At 40.0% G+C, this 23,671-nt stretch overlaps 1 protein-coding gene across 5 annotated transcripts in view; it reads left to right on the top strand.

Moving 5' to 3' along the window:
• Positions 1-23,671, top strand: part of TMTC1 (transmembrane O-mannosyltransferase targeting cadherins 1) — a 285,978-nt gene that overhangs the window by 120,924 nt on the left and 141,383 nt on the right. For 3 of the 5 annotated variants that reach the window (XM_015151352.3, XM_077953179.1, XM_015151350.3), the window contains 2 exons: positions 4,652-4,733; positions 5,550-5,653. The exons of the other annotated variants lie outside the window; for them this stretch is intronic. In XM_015151352.3, the coding sequence (XP_015006838.2) occupies positions 4,652-4,733; positions 5,550-5,653 (186 nt within the window). The remainder of the gene's footprint in view (positions 1-4,651; positions 4,734-5,549; positions 5,654-23,671) is intronic. 5 annotated transcript variants of the gene reach the window in all.

Below are 23,671 nucleotides of genomic sequence, written 5' to 3'. Positions count from 1 at the left end.
ATGGAGGATAAAGAACTTGATCAGATATTGACAGTGATCAGATATTGAGTGGGGGTGGGGGGGGCGGTTCTGGCTAAACTGATTTAGTAGGATTCTTGCTAAAACTGGATTTTACAAGAAAGTACACAGATGGGCCTAGGAGAAGGTTCAGGAACCTGACTAGATTTTGGTCAAAGAATCTTTGTCATCTGATCAATTATTTATTGACATGATAATTCTGTGTTAACAAAGGTCATTGATTTATAATAAACATTTATTTAGCTCTCAAGATTATGGGTAGGTGGATGATTATGGCTGGCTAGTTGTTCTGATCTCTGCTAGTATCTCTTAATACAATTTGAGGACTGAGTAACTATGGAAGGTAAACTTGAGCTCTACTTTAACATGATGTACTGGGATGGTGGATGTGCGTAGTCAGAAAACTTGGGTATGTGGGAGCGTAGATTAGGGAATTTACTATGGCTAACCTTAATCTTTTGCCTTTATTTGGCAAGAATCAGAAGTCGTTGCAACTATAGTTTTACAGTGCCAATAACCTCGATGCCAATAACCTCAATTAATGTTAAACTGTTTTTTCATATGCAACTGCAAATTATGAAGGGCCTACTCCAAGTGAGGGTCAGTTAATACTTGACTCTTCAGGAATCCCTTGACATTCCTTTCTTTTTTTGTTTTTGAAATTGGGTAGGTTTCTTTGTTTTTCCTTGGTCAGTTTTGGTGTCATCAGTTGATGAGAATGTCCAAGGATCACAATATTTTAGACCTGAAATGGACCCTGAGACCATTTGGTCTAACATTTATTAATAAAGGAAGGAAGTGAAGCTCAGGTAGATTTATTTTACATCACGTGACAAGTTAGATGGGAACAGAGGAATAGAATCCTGGACCCTTAGTTCTCATTCTGTTGGTTTCACCAGTGGTCTGGTTTTGTTGTTGACATGGTCTCTGGTTTTGCAAGGAAAAGAATGGAGAACTTAACTGGAATTAGAAAAAATTAGTAATAGCATTTACATAGTAAATTGTATTTGAAGACAATTTTAGGTACTTTCTCTTATAGTTGAAATGAATAGCTGAGAGAATCTCATGTCATAGTTAAGTATTATTTACAGATTTAGGGTCTCCTCATTTAGAAGAAATAAATTATAATATTCTTCCTCATGGAATTGTTGTAAGTGGCGAATAAGTTACTATACTCAAATCACTTAGATTAGTGTCCGGCACATATTAGTTGTTGCTATTTTTATTATTGCTGTTAATAGTATTGAGTATTCTTATTTGGTTCTACTTCACAGATCATGTCTATTGGACTGATGGGGAAAGTTTGTTCATTTTTCATGAGGGTAGGGGAAGAGGAAAAGATGCAGAGAATTTAGCCCTTAGAGTGCTCCCTGTCTGAACTTAGGGATCTCAGCCTCTGACCTAGTGTTTACCAAAAAAGAGAGCCATGTTATTTTGGCTTACTTTCTCATTTACTATTAATCAACAACTAGAAATAGAAATATTGCAGAGGTCATGTTTATTTTTTCATCTATGCTCTCTTTACCAATTTAGGCTTTCATTACATTGGGATGCTACATTTTAACAGTAAATTATTTGGTGCCTTTAGCTTCCTGAGGAAATGGAATTTCCCCAAGAATTTCTAAACCAGGGGATACTTTACAAATACAACTCAGTGAAATAGCCATCATAGCAAGCTTTCAGTGAAAGAAAATATGGAAAATTGACCAGGCACGGTGGCTCATGCCTGTAATCCCAGCACTTCAGGAGGTCGAGGCGGGTGGATCACCTGAAGTCAGGAGTTCAAGACCAGCCTGGCCAACATGGCAAAACCCTGTCTCTACTAAAAGTACAAAGATTAGCTGGGCATGGTGGCAGGCACATGTAATCCCAGCTACTCATGAGGCTGAGGCAGGAGAAGAGCTTGAACCCGGGAAGCGGAGGTTGCAATCAGCCGAGATCATGCCACTGCACTCCAGCCTGAGTGACAAGAGCAAGACTCTGTTTCAAAAAAAAAAAAAAAAGAATTTACCTAACTTTATCATTGAAAAAAAATATCCTAAACTTTGTGTTTTGTTGTTCTATGGAAAGGAAAACCACTGCTAATTTTACCACTATGTTAAAAGAAACAATCAACATCAGGAACTTGAGAAAAGAAGTTTCCAGAAGCAGATCACCCCAGAAAGTGCCTTTGTATTCGGATGTATTGCTTCTCCAGACGTCTCCAGCCGTCCCCAGCACCTTTTCCATTTCCATTCAGTCATTCTCTTTGCCTTTCTGCTGCCATTGATAACGTCCTGAAAAGGAACAGCAGAAATAACCAGGGTGGTCGTAGTTGAGTTGGCCTGAAAATAATAGTCACAGTAGAGGCAGAGCTGAGAGAAGGACGCTTAGCAGGGCTTTACCTTTTAGGCAATGCAGAACCAGTTGACAATGAAGATCAAAGTCAAGGAGTTTGCCTCAGAAAAATACACGTAAAATCTTGTGCACAATTTCAGGAAGCAGTGGACCCCCTAAAGCCCATTTTGGGGCAGTAGCTGTCCCCGTGGCTTGTGAGAGCTGACAGTATCCTTGGCCTTCTTCCTTGTCAAGCTCTCTGTTGGCAGCTAAGGAAGATGAAAGGGATTTAAATGCAGTGCTTGAGGATGGATCCAGTCCAGAGCTTGCTAAAAGCCAACTCTCTTTTGTGTTTTTTGGACTCCTCGTTTTCTCCATTCATTAAATACTTGAATGGCCAGATCTGAGCACATATCACTTCCACAGCTCTTTTCGGACCAGGCAGAGGAAAAGGGAGGTGAGAAGGAAGTGTGAGGCTGTCACCTTCTCACAGTGCCATTTGTTACAAAGCAGAGGAGCCACATGTGTTTGTAAGCAATTCTCTTTTTATTTTTGAGATGGAATCTCGCTCTGTCCCCCAAGCTGGAGTGCAGTGGCGCGATCTCGGCTCACTGCAACCTCCGCCTCCCTGGTTCAAGGGGTTCTTCTGCCTCAGCCTTCTGAGTAGCTGGGACTACAGGTGTCTGCCACCACACCTGGCTAATTTGAGTATTTTTAATAGAGACGGGGTTTCACCATATTGGCCAGGCTGGTCTTGAACTCCCGACCTCGTGATCTGCCCGCCTCGGCCTCCCAAAGTGCTGGGATTACAGGCGTGAGCCACCTCGCCCGGCCATTGTAAGCAATCCTCAAGGTGGATAGACATTTCTTTGTGAGATATTAACCCACTCTGGTTTTACAGAATGATTTCCCCCTTATAGAACATTCCCTTTGTGTGAAGAGACCTCATGCAGATTTTAAGGCAAATTTTGTAGGGGAAAACCGCTTTGAGGAAAAATTGGATTGAAAAAAGAGGAAAAAACAATGAAAGGGGGTAGAGGAAATAAGGATGAGGTGGGAAATGCTTGCGGTTTATGTGATTTGATTAGACTTTTCTTTTCCCCCTCCACTCTGTATTTTCCGTGAAGAATTTTGCACATAGGTGAAAATGACTTAAGACTTATTTTATGTTTTCATTTGGGGCTTGTTAATAGCTTCTCTTGATTCCCTTTCATCATCATATTTTTTTTTTTTTAAAAAACCAGCCAATCACATGTCTTATATGTAGATATCCAGAGCTCCCACTTTCTATGACTGAGTAAGCTGTAGCAGGGCAGGATCCACACAGGTTCCTGCCCCTCTAGAAGCTGACATTCTTGTAACCTAGTTTGGTTCCAAGAACCACAGGCAGGTGAGAAAATTATTCGCTGAATACCAGTGAGCTGTAATCCTAACACAGATACTCAGAACTTTGTTGCCTTAAAAAAATTACTTAACTGACTGGGTGCAGTGGCTCACGCCCGTAATCCCAACACTCTGGGAGGCTGAGGTGGGTGGATCAACTGAGGTCAGGAGTTCAAGACCAGCCTGGCCAACACGGTGAAACCCCGTCTGCACTAAAAATACAAAAATTAGCTGGGCGTGGTGGCAGGTGCCTGTAACCCCAACTACTCGGGAGGCTGAGGCATGAGAATCGCTTGAACCCAGGAGGTGGAGGTTGCAGTGAGCCGAGATCACACCATTGTACTCCAGCCTGGGTGACAAGAGCGAAACTCCGTCTCAATAAATAAATAAATAAATAAATAAATAAATAACTTAACCTCCTATAACCTTGGCATCTTCTATTTTTAGAGGTAAGAGATTTGTGAGGTATTTTGTGGGTGGAAGACATTGGAGCCTCCAAATTATATTAAGTAGGTAAATAAACTCTTTTTTTGTTTAAGATTATACCAGTGTAACTGTATCATTTTCAAAATGACTAGGTTATTTGGGATTCGATGGGATAGTAATATTCATAGCTAACAGAGCTAAGTCCTGTTCTAGATATTATCTCATTTATTCCTCCCAACTTTCCTGTGAGGTAGATATTATTATTGTCTCCCTTTTCTAAGTGAGTAAAATAGATGTGCAAAGAGGTTCAGAAACTTGCCCGAGGTCTCCCGGGCTCTTAGCAGCAGCAGAACTGGGAATTGAAACCCAGGTGTTCTGGCTGCAGAGGCCCTGCTCTCAGCATTGTTCTCTGCAGCCTTCTTCAGAGCTGCAGTGTCTTTGCCTTGAAAGGAGAACATTGTGTCTGGTAGACACACTTACCTAAGATTTTTTTTCTTTCCCTTTTTAGGTATCTGAGAGCAAGCAGCAATAGAAATTTCCTGCTTACCATGAGACCATTTTTAAAAAGGGCCATTTTGGTCCTAAGTTATGTAAGTATATATATATATATATACTTTTGAAATATCTGATAAGGAGTGTTTTCACTCTATCTCAGCTCAAAGATGTAATTCAAATTATTTAATAGAGTCAGCAATAGACTCTAACATCATGATACTGGGATCAAACAGTTGGCATGCCATAATGTTACAAAGCATCCAAAGGTATATATGAAAGCATTCCAGGGATATGTGGATTTGATGATGTGGACAATGTGAACTACAGTATTCTATGAGTCCTTTTCAAGATGCTGAGACTGAGTTGTCTCAAGAGGAGGCAGTGCAATCCTGGCTGTATCGGTTTTCTATTGCCACATAACAAACCACCCCGAGCTTTAGTGGCTTAAATATAATAACCCTATGTTGGTCCTATCTGCTTTAGTTTGGGCAGTATTCAGCTTTTCGGGTCTTCTGATCATCATGATTTGGGGCTGAGGTTACTCAATCAAGTTTATTCAGCTATCATCTGAGCCAGGTCATCTCGGTTCTCCTCTACGTGGTATCTCATCCCCGAGGGCCTCTCCCTGTGGGTTCTTTTTCCAGAAGGGTAGTCAAGACTTCCTTGTCACATGGCAGCTGGTTTCTAAAAGAATAAACTAAAAGTTGCTGCACCTCCCAAAGATTAGGTCCAGATGTGACATAAGGTACCTTCTGCATGTTCTGTTGGTCAATACAAGCCAGCCACAAGACTAACTCAGATTTAAGGGGAGGGGCGACTGACTTCATTCCCTGTTAGAGGAACAGAATGCACATGAAAAAAGGGTGGAGATTATTGGTGGCAATCTCACTGAATCTTCTTATTCTCTGAAGGTGCTTGTCATTTTGTACTTCCGTCTGTGGATAATGGGAGGATCTATGCCCCTCTTTTCAGAGCAGGATAATCCAGCTTCATTTTCGCCTTACATTCTTACAAGGTTAGTATAAGTACTTTTTAAAAAACCTGGTATTTATTAGATAATTTTGAGTAATCTTAAATTACAGGCTGACTTTGCATATTGAGGATTGTGGTCTATCCTTCATGTGGGGAGAAAAGAAACTATACATTTGAAATTGTTTTCAATAAATAAAGCTGTTTTGGCAGTATTATTGCTGTTGTTTCCTTTGGTGTATATTTGTTTATTCAACAAATATTTAACTGGATACTGTCTTAGTTTATTTTTGGTTGCTATAAAAAACTAACTGAGACTAGGTAATTTATAAAGAAAAGCGTTTATTTGGCCCACTATTCTGATGGCTGGAAAGTTAAGATTAGACATCTGGTGAGGGCTCAGGCTGCTTCCGTTCATGGCGGAAGATGATGGTGAGCTGACCGTGTGCAGCTATGACATAGAGAGAGAGGAAGCAAGAGAGAGAGCAGAGGTGCCAACTGGCTTTTTAGCAACTGGCTTTTGTGGGAACTAATAGAGCAAGAAGTTACCTCCAAGGAAAGGGATTAATCTAATATGAGGGTTCTGCCCTTCTCACCCAAGCACCTCCCACTAGGCCTCCACACTACCACACTGGAGATTACATTTCGCTATGAGATTTGGTGGGGACAGATAAACCATATCTAAACCATAGCAGTCACTTATCAAAAATAACTATCTATTGATTGATACATATGTTGAATGTTACAGAACAATGTGCAGAGAAGTGTACAGAGGTTGACTGGATATCATAACCATTTGTAAGATAAAATAAGTGGGGTGGTTGGAAGTGACAAATAGAAATGAACAACAGTTTTTGCTAAGATACAGCTAATCACTCCCTTTGTCCTTAAGAGTTCTGAGGGGTTTGGGTCAAGAAGTAATGCTGGTCAGTGGCTCTGATTCACTGAATAGGATTTTAAGCCCTTAACTGTTTTATTTGCTGTGATGTATAGCTGAGGTTTTCAGATGTAATTATATTTGACAGTTTTAATACCTTCCTTCAGAATATATTGTTGCTATAATGTTTTAAGAATTGGGATGCCTTTCTTTCGGCTGGAACCACCATCTTCTAATAATTTGCTGTGATGAGGAACACAAAGAAATAGAGGAGAGGCATCCCATAGATGTTCTCTAGGTCTTTTAGCAAACATGGAGTTGTTCCTTTGGCCACATACATGCAGATCTATAAGAAAGGTGATATTGTTGACATCAAGGGAATGGGTTCTGTTCAAAAAGGAAGGCCCCACAAATGTTTCCATGGCAAAACTGGAAGAGTCTACAATGTTACCCAGCTGCTGTTGGCTTTGTTATAAACAAGTTCAGGGCAAGATTCTTGCCAAGAGATTTAATGTGCGTATTAAGCACTCTAAGAGCCGAGATAGCTTCCTGAAATGCATGAAAGAAAATGATCAGAAGAAGAAGGAAGGCAGAGAAGCACACTTTGTGAATGAGTGGAATGGAGCCTGCCCTGCTGGAACCTGTCCCTTATGAATTTGTGTTGTAATAGAGGTCAAAAAATAAATAAAAGACCTGGGGACTATAAACAATTAAAAATATAAAAAATTAAGCTGCACTCTTCTAAAATGTTCATAGTTTTACATACCTTTAATGTTATCTAATATCATTTTAATGATAGTAACCTTCACTTTGTTTTGTATTTGCAGAGAAATTATAAATTTTAAATATTGATCTATGGGGCATTTATATTTTAGTTTATTTGTATCTCTTAGGGACAACAGATTGCTAGATTTTGTTTTTTGTTTTTTGTTCTTGTTTTTGTATTTTTGAGATGGAGTCTCACTCTGTCTCCCAGTCTGGAGTGCAGTGGCGTGATCTTGGCTCACTGCAACCTCCGCCTCCCTGGTTCAAGTGATTCTCTTGCCTCAGAGTAGCAAGTAGCTGGGACTACAGGCACACGCCACCATGCCCGGCTAATTTTTGTATTTTTAGCAGAGAGAGAGGGATTTTCGTCATGTTGGCCAGGCAGTCCTCGAACTTCTGACCTCAGTTGACCCACCTGCCCCAGCCTCCCAAAGTGCTGGGATTACAGGTGTGAACCACCACGCCCAGCCTAGATTTTGTTTTTATGTTTGCCAGTGATTTTTCCTTTATATCATCAATTAACTTCTATGTTGGAATTAATAAATTTCTACTACTTTCTTTGCCTTCTATGCTTTTTAAAATTATTTCTAGTATTTTCTTCTCTTTCTTTATTTTCTTTATTTCCCATTTTAAAAAGCTATCTCCCAATATGATTATCACATTTTTATAATAAAAACTATATCACGTTTGTTTTCATTACTTCCAGCATGTATTTGTATTAAACTAATCTTGAATATGCTCTCAGAAATAATGTGATATCCAGCTTCTGGTGTTGGCTTACTCCTTCTCAGCAGTGTAGAACCTTTATAAATTGTTGTTTATATCTTATGTTTTAAAAATTCTTGTTTAATATATCCTTTAATTAAGCTTGACTTCTCTAGCCCAGCTTTTTGTTAATGTTGCAATCTACTCACCATTTTTAGGTATCTCTCCCTGGCCTTCAAAATCTCCAGGGCTGCTTGTCCAGATATTTTTAGCTGTGCCAGCTCACTAATATATTGTCTTGTGTTCTGTAGCTCCTTAAATAACTACCTTTGTCTATAAGAGAAAAACCAATTTTGCCATATATTCTTGCATAGTGGCTACGTTTCCTTTAGCTTTGGGTTGGTTTCACTCCAAGACTTCTTGTCTCCTGAATTTGAGCATTCATACTTATCTTTGTAGTTAGACGTAGCCTGTTCCCTGAGCTTACCAGTCTCCAAACACTAAGATGTACAGTTAAAAAGAGACAGACGGAGGAGAACGAGAGCATACTGCTGTCAACTCACCAAGCAATTATTTTATTCCTATCTCATGTCGTAAGTAAACAAGTGCTTGTCCCAAGGTCCTTGGTGTTAGGAAAAGGTAGCCATTGATATCTGACTCACAGCTCTCCTAGCTGTAACATCTTAGGGGTCAGGGGCATTAGATGGTGGGGTTTTTTATCCCTGCTGGTAGGAAAAAAAAAAAACAATTCTTTGGTGGAACCTGTGGCAAAATTAGTACCTTGAGCCATTTGCTAGATTCTGCCTTTCACTTCCAAGGCATATATATACTTTTCAAAGGGATCTGCTACATATTTTGTCCAGGACTTTCTGTCTGTGAATCAGTCCATGCAAGCGACTGTAACTCAGGCAGTTCAATTAATAAAAAGTGATGGAACAGAATATCCTAATACCCATATCTTTATATTCTTCCTTTCCTTTCTTTTGAAAAATATCTTTCTGTTCTTGTGTTTCAAATACAAAATATCAGCCTGGCCAACATGGTGAAAACCCGTCTCTATTAAAAATACAAAAATTAACCAGGCATGGTGGCAGGCGCCTATAATCCCAGCTACTTGGGAGGCTGAAGCAGGAGAATTGCTTGAACGGGGAGGCAGAGGTTGCAGTGAGCTGAGATTGCACCACTCCAGCCTGGGCGACAGAGTGAGACTCTGTCTTTAAAAATAAATAAATAAATAAAATTGTGTGTGTGTGTGTGTGTGTGTGTGTGTATGTGTGTGTTTGTGTGTATACATATATGTATATAACCGGGGATATTTCACTGACATTTGTTATGAATGGCTTTACTCATTCATCTGAGATGGCCACATTAGAATTGACTCTTTTGAGCACCTAGAAAATGGTCTCTAATTCTTTTCCCAAGTAAAGTTCCTACTCAACTTGCATAGTTCTTTGTCCTGTCGTAGGCTGGTGATTCTTAAAGTGGACTATCTTGGTCTGTTTCCTAGTTGCATTGGCTTTTCTTTCCTTCTTAGCAGCTGTGCAGTTTAGCTGTGATTTGGCTGGGTGTCTGCAGTCTGTTGTGAGTAACCAGGTGCTTGTCATGTGGTTTTGACAGTCTGGCTCCTTGATGTTTCATCTCTTTTACTGAATTTAGGAACTTTGCACATCTTTCAGTAGCATTTTTGCTTCTGTCTTGCAAGTATTGTTTCTTATTTTAAAGTAGGTATAATAAGTTATTATCAGGTGAGAGTTTTCAGTTTAGCTTTTCTTTTTCCATTTAGTAGCTGTTAGGGTTATTAATGACATGTAATTTTTAAAAATCCTAATAACTTTTAAGAGTAGCTTGGTCAAGCCTTCTTTGTTTCAAGTGATTTTACTTGTGAGATTCACTCTTACATTATCTATTTCTGTGTGTTTAACTCGGAGGGAATACGCTGTCATTTTCTGTTTACACTGAGCTTCAAAATCATTGTGGTATGCTTATGAAATACCTTTGTTAAGCAAAATTTCTAAGACATGGGAACAAAACAAACAAAGATTATGTGACATTCACAGTAATGTAGAACATAAGGTGACAAACTGAGAAGAATGCGACATTGGTAGGCTTATTATTTGCTGCTTACTGTATTTTACAACTTTGTCGTCTTAGAATTTAATGTACAGAAACCTGATAGGTGTGATTATTTCTTTCCTCTCTAGTGGAAAAAATAAAACTTAAAATATTAGTTTTATTGCTTTGCATCACATTGTAAAAAAATTGTTACTGATTTGCCAGTCTTATTCCCCTACATTGTTTCATGAAGACTGCAAAAATCCCAATTTTTTAAATTCAACTTGTATATGTGTATATATTTATTTTATAATAGACCACCAACCACTGGTCTACTTTCTGTCTCTGTAGATTTACCTATTCTGAACGTGTATGTAGGAATGGAATCGTATGGACGGGCAAGGTGGCTGACGCCTGTAATCCCAGCACTTTGGGAGGCTGAGGAGGGCAGATCATGAGGTCAGGAGATGGAGATAGAGACCATCCTGGCCAACATGGAGAAAACCTGTCTCTACTAAAAATACAAAAATTAGCCGGGTGTGGTGGCTCATGCCTGTAATCCCAGCTACTCAGGAAGCTGAGGCAGGAGAATTGCTTGACCCTGGCAGGCGGAAGTTGCAGTGAGCCGAGATCGTGCCACTGCACTCTAGCCTGGTGACAGAGCAACACTCCATCAAAATAAAATAAAATAAAATAAAATAAATAGAATCATATAATAGGTGGAAGTTTGTGACTGGCTTCTTTCATTTACAGGTTATCAAGATTCATCCATGTTGTAGTATATGTCAATACTTGACTCCTTTTTATTCCCCAGTAGCATTCCATTATATGGCTATATCATACATCTCATTTTTTTTCATAAAAATGGGCATTTGGGTTGTTTCGTCTTTTTGGCTATTACAAATAATGGTGCTATGAACATTCATATACAAGTTTTTGTGTAGATGTATGTTTTCATTTCTCTTGAGTGTGTACCTAGGAGTGGAATTGCTGGATTATAAATGTTAACTTTATGTTTCACTTTTTGAGGAACTGACAGAATATTTACCAAAGCAACTGCACTATTTTACATTCCTACCAGCAGTACGTGAGGATTCCAGAATCTCTATATTTTCACCAACATTTGTCTTTTTGACAGTGTGTTTTATTATAGCCATACAAATGGGTAGGGAATGGTATGTCACTGTGGTTTTGATTTATTTATATTTAGCTGGTGGCTAATGATGTTGAGCATCTCCTCATGTACATACTGATTCTTTTGCTGTCTTCTTTGGAGAAAAGTTGGAGATCCTTTATTCACTTTTTACTTGGGTTGTTTGTCTTTTTATTTCCAAGTTGTAACATTTTTCTTAATATATTCAAGATACAAGTCCCTTATCTGATCTATAATTCATAAACACATTCTCTTTCTTTCTGTATATTGTCATTTCACTTACTTGATGATGTCCTTTGAAGCATGAAAGTTTTTTATTTTGATGAAGTCCAATTTATTTTTGTTGTTTCTAAGATATATATCTTCTATATCTAAGAAGGCTTTGCCTAACGCGAATTCTTTTCTGAACTCTCTTGGTCAAGTATCTTTTTCCCACGTTTATGAGTTACGCAAACCTTTAGTTTGTGCTGTGTATTTGTATGAAGATTATGTTTTTAATATTTAAAAAATTGTACTTTGATACAGTTGATTTGGAATTTGGAAGCAATTTGGAAGCCATTTAGAATTTGACTTTTTATTCTTGACCATTGGGTATATCAAGACGTAAGGTAGATTCCTTACAGAGTTGGATCATCATTATTCCAATGATGGAATATTCAGGATACACTGGTGACAAGGCCCTTAATCTTTTACCTTTCCTTTTTAACCCAGACATTCAGATGTATTAGCTGTCAGTCAGTTCTTTGTGACTGACCAGTAACTTTTCCAACCTGTAATTAATTGAGATTGTGTGAATCATTTAGTGGCATGAAGTTGAATTGTAAATGTTTCTACTTTCCACTTGAGAAGAACCATATAATTAGAAACTAAAGAACAAAGGAGACATTGTATCTTTATCACACAACTTTCTTTTGATAAGCAAGTTCCCCAAGGCCCAATTGTCCATTTAGTTGTCCATAACACACAACCTGTCAGTCATGATTGGTGATGACTACTTCCTTTCTTTCTTTCCTCTCATCCAAGCAGTCCCCTCGTCCTGTGACTGCTCTTCCTAATCGCCGAAATTCATGCAGTTATCTCCATCCCCACTGCCACCATCTTCCTGAAGGCCCTCATGGTCTCTGGCCTGTGTTCCTGAAATAGCTTCTTAATTTGTCTCTGTCCTCACAGTTTACTCTCCTCAGGTCCTCCATGTCATTTTCAAATGATATTTCTAGCTGGATTAATATTTAGAAGGTCAGTGGTTTCCTACACCCATTAGGATCCATGAAGAGTAAGGGATCTGGCCATTGCCACTTTTTTTTTTTTGAAACAGAGTTTTACTCTGTCACCCAGGCTGGAGTGCAGTGGCAAGATCTTGGCTCACTGCAACCTCTGCCTTCTGGGTTCAAGCAATTCTCCTGTCTCAGCCTCCCGAGTAGCTGGGATTACACGTGTATACCACCATGCCCAGCTAATTTTTGTATTTTTAGTAGAAATGGGGTTTCACCGTGTTGGCCAGGCTGGTCTTGAACTCCTGACTTCAGGTGATCTGCCCTCCTCGGCCTCCCAAAATGCTGGGATTACAGGCGTGAACCACTGCACCCAGTGAAGATATATTTTTGTTCTATCTCATTACACTTTATTGTTATAGGCTATTCCCCAAATTTTCCGTCCCATTTAAATGTGAATTTCTCAGGGGCAGGAACCATATCTTATCTTTCTTTGTGTCTTTGGCAGGTTTTACAGTGCTGAGCACAGGACAGAGCCATGATAATTGTTTACTGTTTGATGGATGAATGCATGATTGACTCTGCTGTCATAGGCCTGCTGCTTCTATGAACATCAAACTACCTTTACCTTTTTGTTTCTAAAGGCCACTTTGCCCTACTACCTCTGGATATATCCTTGTTTTGCTTTTTGTCATTAAGACATTTTCAGCTGCATGTGCTTTTATGCACCCTGGTATGGAGATGGTAACTACTCTGTCATGAGAATGACCCACACAGTGCAGTGATAGGCTTAAAATGCATGCAATTATGGAACCCCAATATCATCTTGGGCCTTCTTCTTTGAGATTTAAAGAAAACTGGCTTAAATCCTTTCCCACTTGCTTGAATGTTCATTGCCCTCCTCCGGATTTATGTGCTTCCCTAGAACCTTATATTCTCATGGGACATCTCCCATTCCATTTTCCCTTTCCTGCTACAACTACCTGATGGCCCTTACAATTATCTTATGATCTTACGAGGCTTTGGCTCAGAGTCTGATACAAAATAAATCCTTAGAACATTGTTGAATAAATGACTGGCGACCTTGGTTATAGTTAGCGTCCTTAGAAAAGATTAAGCCTTGTGGAGCCACCCTTCTGAGAAGGTTGTAACACACCTGGTATTCCACTCTGGGCACCAGAAAGTTTCCCTTTCCTGCTAAACTCTACATCTGGTGCCTGTTACACAGACCATGGCCACTCTCATTTCCTTTTCTTGTGCCAGCCAATTTACAGGAAGGCATAGACCTTTCACATTCATATCTCCTACAGTACCACTCATAAGACATTTGTGTTCAAGGGACTTTAGAGAAATCTGGAGACAAAGAGCAGAGTTACATCACAGAACCATGCCACAGGTAACTTACATTAATCATCTTGCACAAAATCCTCCAGCATCTCTTCCACTGGGGAATTCTTGATGGCTCATTTTTTATTTTTTATTTTTTGGCAAGTTTTTTGCTTTAGTTATTTCCTTAGCCTTACCTCTCTCCTTTTTTGTTCTTCATTTTCTGTTCCTCCTTTGTCCAAATTCCTAATAATTTCTTACATAGCCCTAGACAGTACAGGCCACCCGAGACTATCTCCAAAATCTCACACACCTATGCCTCACCTAGGTGAGACGAGGCTATGCTAAGGTAATAGCAAGCTCTGAAATTAAAATGACTGAACATGAAAAGGTTTAATTTTTTGTTTACAGGAGGAAGGCTGAGGGCCCAGTAACTTTCTAGGGATGTTGCCTTCCAGCCGGTTGACTCTGGGTTCTGAGCTGCTTGCATTTTATAGTCCTGCCATTTGGAATGGCTAAGTCAGTGTAGCAGAGGGAGAGAAAGTTAGTGGGGCCCTAACTTCTTATATCGAAACTTACAAGTACATATTACAAAAGCGGAGAGAATAGTGTAATGAGCTCCATGTTTGTCCCTATCACCCAGCTTCAGCATTTATCAACTATGCTTAATCTTATTCCATCAATAGCCCCACCCACTAACAGTCCCTCTTGTTTTCCCTGACCCGCCACAAACCGTCTGGAAACTAGTCCCAACTATAGTGCCAGTTCAGTCATCATCACTTCAGCATACAATATCTCTAAAAGATATGGCTATCTTTTAAAATATACAACCACAGTATTCTCATGGTAGCTAAAACAATATTTCCAACCATTCTTTAGTATCATTGAGTATTCATTCCATCACACAGTTTACAAGTGTTTCAGCCTCAAGAGACCCACGGTACCTCTGCTCAGACCTGCAGGCCAGAAGTAGTCACGTACCCCCTCCAAATACAAAGGGGCTGGAAAGTGTAGCCCACTTTGTGCCTCAGAAGAAAATCAAACAGACTGGATGAATACGTAGTTTTGTGTCTGATACAGCCTACAGTGGTGTTTTCCTTTGAAACTACAACAAGAAATGTTGAAGATCATTTTCTCTCTGAAGGAAATTCCAGGTCTAGCTTTTTAGATAACATCTTTTTCTCCCCCTCTATTCACATATCAATAAGGGTCTTCCAGCCTATTTTATGAACCACCAGAACTGAATGCCTCAGAATCCTGGGCCCTCGCGGATCTCCATTCTTTCCGTTTACCTACAACATCTATTAGCAGGTCTACGTCCCACCTGTTCGTAAGGGCTCAGATCAGTGCTGCTTCTTCAGAAAGGTTTCTCTGCTAGAAAACTTATACTGACTGCTTTCCCCTTCTAGTCTGTACACTTATTTATACCATCATGTGAATTCCTGAATACGATCATGTTTTCTTAACATTTCACCATGATCTGGTCACTGAAATAATGAATGCTTTGACTTTGCCACTGAGAGAGGGAACCTGTTGATTTTGCAATGTGAGAACTGCTCAAGAGGGCAGGTCTAGGGTGGATGGCTGGGATGACCTGAGGCCCAGGTGTCTCACCTCAGGAAGAGAGGTGACAGTTCACAGAAGTCAAAATCAGAAAGTTAGGTAGGAGCCGGGTGTGGTGGCTCACACCTGTAATCCAGGCACTTTGGGAGGCAGAAGTGGGTGGATCACTTGAGGTCAGGAGTTTGAGACCAGCCTGGCCAACATGGTGAAACCCCGTCTCTAGTAAAAATACAAAAATTAGCCAGGCATCATGGTGCACATCTGTAATCCCAGCTACTCGGGAGGCTGAGGCGAGAGAGTGGCTTGAACCTTGGGAGGCAGAGGTTGCAGTGAGCTGATATCGTGCCACTGCACTTCAGCCTGGGCAACAGACTGAGACTCCTCAAGAAAAAAAAAAAGAAAGAAAAAAGAAAGTTAAGTAGGAAGATGCTCTAAATGCAGATTGAGGTACTGAATAGTTTTGCTTATAGCCCAATGGATGACAACTACCTGATGGCCCTTACAATTATCTTATGATCTTATGAGGCTTTGGCTCAGAGCCTGATACAAAATAAATCCTTAGAACATTGTTGAATAAATGACTGGTGACCTTGGTTATAGTTAGCATCCTTAGAAAAGATTAAGCCTGTGTAGCCACCCTTCTGAGAAGGTTGTAACACACCTGGTATTCCACTCTGGGCACCAGAAAGTTGACTGTAATTATTATTGCACACTGTCCCACCTCATTCCCCATGCTTTGCCCAATTTTCTGTCTTCAAAACCATCTGCAATGGTCTGTCTACTTGTAACTTTATAAAAACAGTGAAATGCTTCCTCGAAAATGATGGAATTTATATTGTGAAATATCTGGTTAACTTGCACAATTACATATATGACAAAATAAAAATACAATACAGTGTGGTTCTGATATTTATTTCCATTTGTTCTCTAGAAAGGTGGTGAGGGCGTAAGCCAGGGGTGACTATGGGAACTCTCTTTTCCTGGACCCACCTGTCCCCAGTCCTGTTTTGTCAGCTTGGTTCTCTTACTTACCTCCTCTGTCCTTTGGTTTCTCATAGCTTGAAATCTGAATGACTGTATTTATGTTAATCACAAAGAATGCTCTATTATCTTATTTGTAGTTGTTCTAAATTTAGATTTTATTAAATTGCTCTTTTTTTAACAACTAAGAAAATTTTGTCCTCATAGATCTAAATCCCTCTATCTGTCCTATCCCACATGGAATTTCTATAGGAACAAGAGTCAGAAGTTTTCACAAGAGGTAAAAGAGGGTGAGTAGGCATAGAATTCACACAGTAAAACTGATGGATGAAAATGACAAATCAGGATGGTAGTTGGGAATTTTGACAGTGAAGCGGGGCTACAGCCCAGGGGAGAGAGTTGGGTTTGGAGTAGGAATCTAGAACCAAAAAGATAAAACCAAGGACAAGTGAATGTGGGCAGAGGTGGAGGATGGATGGGCCTGAAGACAGGTGATTGTCTAGATCCGTGCAGTCCGCCAGAGGAGCTGCGGGTCCCATATGACTACCTAGCACTTCAAATGCTAGTTTCAATGGACATGTGCTGGAAGTGTAAAGGCACACCACACTTCACAGACCTAGTAAGAAAAAAATGTAAAATATCCCATTAATAATTTTTACATTGATTATCTATTGAAATGATAGTATTTTGGGTATATTCATTGAAACAAGATATATTTATGAAACTAATTCTTTATGTTTCATTTTATTCTTTTTAATGTAGCTGATAGAAAATTGAAAATTATATATACTTTCATTCTCTGTGGGATGGCACTGGCCTAGAACCAGCACTGTGCTCCTGGCTTGACCCCACGCCAGATGAGCTAGAAGGATGAGTGACTGGCGAGGCATGAGCGGCATATGCTGTAGATGCAGCACTCTCTGCAGCCTCTGTCTGCCTCTGGTTTGAATGGCCTCTTCTAATCTGCCATATTGTGTTTTGCTCAGCTGATTCTGAGTGGTGGGAAGATTTTATTGCACTCCGCCTTAGAATTGTGCCAATTTAGAATTTGATTCTCATCTGAAAAAAAAAAAAGGAAAATATTCTTCAAGACCCAAGACCATAGGTGCTTATGATACTTCTTGTAAATTATCACTCAAAGTTGTGCTGTGAATAGAGCCATGAGGGGCCTTAAGAATTTATCTCAGCTAGGTAGTCAAACCTGAATGTGCCTCAAAAACACTAGGGAATCACGTTAAAGTATAAGTTCTGAAGTCCAGATGCCCAGAGGTTCTGCTTCCATGTTTTTTGTAGACTTGCATTTGAAAAGTGATAGAATAGATTTTATGTATAACCTATCCTGTCCGAAAAGTGTCATTTGCTTCCAGATTTGCTCTTCTGTTTCTATAAGTATCTTCAGAAATGTGATCCTTTGACCTCCACTCTTGTACATCTGGTATTAAGGATAAAAACAAAAGCCAGAGTTAAGTATGGCTTCTGCATAGGGCTGGAGCCTGCAGGAGAAATATCATTTCCACTACCACAGCCATGCTGTGCTGCCTAGTAATTGGTTTTGTCTTACCAGTTTGAAGGAGATAACATAAAGCAGTCTATACTTGATGGAAGAAGTATTGCCTTTATCACATTGAAAATGGTTGTCTTTCAAATCCAGAAAGGAGATAACACAGGATTTTCAGTGAAAGGATATACAGGCTCTCTCTCAGCATCATATTTTTTCATGAGATTTGGTCCTGAATAAACAACTAGAATAGATTTGCTTAAGTGGTAGGTCTGTTTTTGCTGTTAAGAAATATAGGCAAAGGTTTCTATTTGTAGGAAAAGATGAAGATAGGAAATAACAAGATGAAACTAGCACGCAATATCTTCCACGCTCTAAAGAAGCTTCTTTCTCATCTTTCCATTTTGGTTGATGGTTTCAAAGAGACACAAAACCTTAGATCTTGATTGTTACAGCCTAGGACTCTGTGTCTTCCTTATAGTTGCATCCCTTATAGCCCCGAACATGGGGCTATCTCATAATAACCTCAGAACATTGAATTAAAGTGTTTCTTTTGTAAAATAATATATGGTGTGTTTAAAGAGAGCTATGTAAAATGAACTGCTCTGTTCTTGACTGAGCATCTAACAAAACCTTTGAAACATGTCTACAAGGGCTCTTAAAACATGTTTTTTGGGGCTGGGCGTGGTGGCTCATGCCTGTAATCCTAGCACTTTGGGAGGCTGAAGCGGGTGGATTGCCTGAGGTCAGAAGTTTGAGACCAGCGTAACAAACATGGTGAAACCCCGCCTCTACTAAAAATACAAAAATTAGCCTGGCGTGGTGGCGTGCGCCTGTAGTCCCAGCTACTCGGGAGGCTGGGGCAGAATTGCTTGAACCCGGGAGGCAGAAGTTGCAGTGAGCCGAGATTGCACCACTGCACTCCAGCCTGGGTGACAGAGCGACATTCTGTCTCAAAAAGAAACATGTGTTTTCGAAATGAAGCTGAAGCTGTTCTGTATTTTAGAGCTATGATGACCAGACCTGAGTGAATATGAGAATCAATCAAGGAAACATGTTTAATATAAAGATTCTCTGATTCATCTCACAGAAATTCTGATTGGGTAGGTCACAAGATTGGATGACAGAATCTTTGTATCAAACAGCGGCCTACATGACCTGGGGGAGTCACCTGTTTTGAGAACCCTGGGCAAAAACTGTGTCCTCTGTAGCTGAAGAGTTCTCTGTCTGTGATACTGCCCCCATTATGTCTTTGTATTATAATATGTTCATAGAAAAATAGCTTCTTGAGGATGAAAGAAGTTATCAAGGTCAATGAGCATAGTTTTCCAAACCAGAATGAAACTATGTGGTCATAATTTGTTTAATTTGTCACAAGAAAAGGGAGAGAAGAGGGAGTCACGTGAGGGAGCTTGTGGCAGTAGAAATTTTACCTGGGGACTAGGGATGGGGTGCTGAAAAATGCAGGTCGGGATCACTTACTGACATATTATTTGTTGAAGAAAACTGTCTCATCCTTTAAATCTACATATTGTATTTCCATTACAATCTTAAATCCCAGAGAAGCTGATGAAAGTTAAAGAAACACTTCTTTTATTTTCTGCTAACATTGAAACATAAAGGCCAATATTGCTTTTCACACTGAAAAAAATGCCAAGCCTGAGCTTTTATTTAAGGATTCTATTTCTTGATCCTCTAACAAACATTTTCAGAAGTGCAATCAGTTTGATGTGTCATTAGAGAAGATTATATATGGATTTTTAGTTTACGTCAGCCCTGCTAGGACTACGTGAAAGCTCCAGTTCTTCTGGGCTTCACTGATGAAGGAGTGAGTCAGGGTCTCAGGCGGGTGCCTCTCCATGAGACACCAGTATTTCACCCACCGTATTTCCTTTCACCTCTCCACATTAATAAAGAAATGCTAATGGGAGACCATTTGATGCCATGGACAATTGTATTTGGAGCCAGAAAACTATCTCATGTGTGTGCAAACTCTGCTATATGCTTGCAGTGGGAATTGCATAAATTACAGCCTCTTTAAGGCAATTTTCTTTGCTGCAAGAATGAGTGTAATGCCCACTTCATAGAGATTTTGCTGTCAAATAATCCTTATACACAAATGCTTTGTAAACTAGGAAATGTCGTACATGCTAGTGGTATTTTTAATATTGTATGCGTTTCATTAATAGACCAACAGGATTCTTGTATAGACACCTGGAAACCTGAGCCTGATGCATTGTCAGCAGTCAGTTCATGCCTCCTCAATGAATGTTGAACCTGTGCTTAATAAGAGAAAGTATATGGGTTTGAAATAAACATGTTAAATCCTTTATAGAGAGAAAGATACCTTAGGCAAAAAAATGAACCCAGTATTTATTTTGCAGAAACTGTATTTGCTTTTTTGCAGATATGTGGGTAAGAAGTTGCTAACATTCTCAGACATTGAAATCCGTTTTCTCTACTCTGATGAAGCTCTCTATTAATAAGATTACTGTATTAATGGCACATGTAAAAGGTCAGCAAGACTTAATGACATTTCAGATTCACTTTATAGTTTATCCATGGTAACAAAAATTCTCATTTTAACTACATTCATTGTAGTTTAATGCAAAATAAGAAAAAATAAGCCTGGCATAGCTTTAGGAGGATATTTCAGTGTGAAGAGAGTGCCTGTAACATTGGGTGCTGAAGAGGGCTACAAAAAGGCAGCATCTTCCATCTGTGCCTCTCAACTACATGCCTGGACAACTGCAAGCCTAGCAGATATCTTTTATTGGGTTGTAGAAAAGTATATGTTTGCCCCAGGCTGAAATAAAAGTATAAACTCAAGTATTTCCAGATTCTAAGGCATTATTTTATTATCAGGCTGATTTCTTAAAACCTATAGAATCCGTTTATTTTAAGACCTGGGTGCTAGGGAAATAATTATAGACAGACATAGTCACTGCTCCTGAGGAGCTTCTGTTTTAGTGGGGAGGACGGGCACATTCATGGATAGTTACAGGGCAGTGTGCCAAGCCCCAGTGTGATGGGACACCCGCCTGTCCTGGGGAGGGATGATATGGAAGGCTTGTCACAGTGAATGGTGTCTGCTCTGGGACCTGAAGCATCCAGAGGCGTTGGAGTTCAAGGACCTGTAAGAGTTGATTCCAGAAGATGAGGTGAGCTAGTCAGGTGCTGCTGTCAGAAATGTGAAACTTGAGGGTGAGGCAACTGGTGTGAAGATGACAGAAAAGGAGATGCTGGGAACGGAACTGCTAACTATGCTCAGCCTCCATTATGAACAAGCACAAGAAGCCCCTGAGCAGAGAGTGGAAGTGGAGCAAATGCTAAGAGAAGCAGAGCAGCCAGGAGAAAGGCGTGTAGCCCTCATGGAAGGGTGCTGCCTTTCTTTCTTGCAGTTGCTTAGTTTTGGTTCCCTAAGAATCTTAGTTCTACTCTGAGTTTTCTGTCTTTGAATTCTTCTGGGAATTTTTTTTTTAATTTCCATAAGTTATTGGGGTACAGGTGGTATTTGGTTACATGAGTAAGTTCTTCAGTGGTGATTTGTGAGATTTTGGTGCACCCATTATCTGAGCAGTATACACTGCACCATATTTGTAGTCTTCTATCCCTCGCCCCCCTCACACTCTTCCCCCAAGTCCCCAAAGTCTGTTGTGTCATTTTTATGCCTTTGCATCCTCACAGCTTAGCTCCCACATATCAGTGAGAACATATGATGTTTGGTTTTCCACTCCTGAGTTGCTTCATTTAGTCTCCAGTCTCATCCAGGTCACTGCAAATGCTGTTAATTCATTCCTTTTTATGGCTGTATAGTATTCCATCATATGTATATACATTTTTTTTTCTTTTTTTTTTTTTTTTTCCTTATCCACTTGTTGATTGATGGACATTTGGTTGGGTTGGTGCCACGATTTTGCTGTTGTGAATTGTGCTGCTATAAACATGCGTGTGCAAGTATCTTTTTTGAACAATGACTTATTTTCTTCTGGGTAGATACCCAGTAGTGGGATTGCTGGGTCAAATGGCAGTTCTACTTTTAGTTCTTTAAGGAATCTCCACACTGTTTTCCATAGCGGCTGTACTAGTTTACATTCTCACCAGCAGTGTAGAAGTGTTCCCTGTTCACTGCATCCACACCAACATCTACTGTTTTTTGATTTTTTGATTATGGCCATTCTTGCGGGAATGAGGTGGTATTGCATTATGGTTTTGATTTGCATTTCCCTGATCTTTAGTGATGTTGAGCATTTTTTCACGTGTTTGTTGGCCATTTGTATATCTTTTGAGAATTGTCTATTGATGTCCTTAACCCACTTTTTGGTGGGATTTTTTTTTTTCTTACTGATTTGTTTGAGGATTGGTTTCAAGATTTAAAGCTCCTTTTAGCAGTTCTTGTAGTGATGGCTTGGTAATTGCGAATTCTCTCAGCATTTGTTTGTCTGAAAAAGACTATTTTTCCTTCATATAAGATGCTTAGTTTTGCTGGATACAATATTCTCTGCTGATAATTGTTTTGTTTGAGGAGGCTGAAGATAGGGCCCCAATCCCTTCTAGCTCATAGGGTTTCTGCTAAGAAATCTGCCAGTAATCTGATAGGTTTTTCCTTAAAGGTTACCTGGTGCTTCTGTCTCACAGCTCCTAAGATTCTTTCGCCTTGACTTTGGATACCTGATGACAATGTGCCTAGGCAAAGATCTTTTTGTGATGAATTTCCCAGTGTTCTTTGTGCTTCTTGTGTTTGGATGTCTAGATCTCTAGCAAGGACACGGAAGTTTTCCTCAATTGCTCCCCCCAATACGTTTTCTAAGTTTTTGGAATCCTCTTCTTCCTCAGGAACACTGATTATTCTTAGGTTTGGTCATTTAACATAATCCCAGACTTCTTGGAGGCTTTGTTTATATTTTCTTATACTTTTTTCTTTGTCTTTGTTGGATTGGGTTAATTCAAAGACCTTATCTTCAAGCTCTGAATTTCTTCTTCTACTTGTTCAATTCTATTGCTGAGACCTTCCAGAGCATTTCACATTTCTAAATGTGTGTCCAAAGTTTCCTGAAGTTTTGATTGTTTTTTCTTTAAGCTATCCGTTTCCTTGAATATTTCTCCCTTCACTTCTTGTATCATATTTTGGATTTCCTTGCACTGGGCTTCACCTTTTTCTAGTCCTTCCCTGATTAGCTTAATAACTAACCTCCTGAATTCTTTTCCAGGAAAATCAGGGATTTCTTCTTGGTTTGGATCCATTGCTGGTGAACTAGTGTGATTTTTTTTGAGGGGGTGTTGAAGAGCCTTGTTTTGTCATATTATCAGGGTTGGTTTTCTGGTTCCTTTCTCATTTGAGTAGGCTCCATCAGAGGGAAAATCTAGGACTGAAGGCTGTGGTTCAGATTCTTTTGTCCCACGGTGTATTCCCTTGGTGTAGTACTCTCCCCGTTTTCCTATGGATGTGGCTTCCTGTGAGCCAAACTGCAGTGATTATTGTCTCTCTTCTGGATCTAGCCACCCAGTGAATCTACCAGGCTCTGGGCCGATACCAGGGGTTGTCTACACAGAGTCCTGTGATATGAGCCATCTGTGGGTCTCTCAGCCATGGATACCAGTGTCTGTTCTGGTAGAGGTGACTGGGGTGTGCAATGGGCTCCATGAGGGTTCTTAGCTTTGGTGGTTTAATGCTCTATTTTTGTGCTGGTTGGCCTCCTGCCAGGTGGTGGCACTTTCCAGAGAGCATCATCTGTGGTAGTATAGGGAGGGACTGACGGTGGGCAGGACCCTAGAACTCCCAAGAGTATATGCCCTTTGTCTTTTGCTACCAGGATGGGTAGGGAAGGACCAGCAGGTGGGGGCAGGGCTAGGTGTGTCTAAGCTCAGACTCTCCTTGGGTGGGTCTTGCTGAGGCTGCTGTAGGGGCTGGGGGTGAGATTCCCGGGTCGCTG

Source organism: Macaca mulatta, chromosome 11 (genome assembly GCF_049350105.2).
Source record: "Macaca mulatta isolate MMU2019108-1 chromosome 11, T2T-MMU8v2.0, whole genome shotgun sequence".
In the NCBI taxonomy this organism is placed as follows: domain Eukaryota; kingdom Metazoa; phylum Chordata; class Mammalia; order Primates; family Cercopithecidae; genus Macaca; species Macaca mulatta.
Note: the sequence above shows the minus strand (reverse complement) of the source record. Positions and strands in the feature narration are given on the sequence as shown.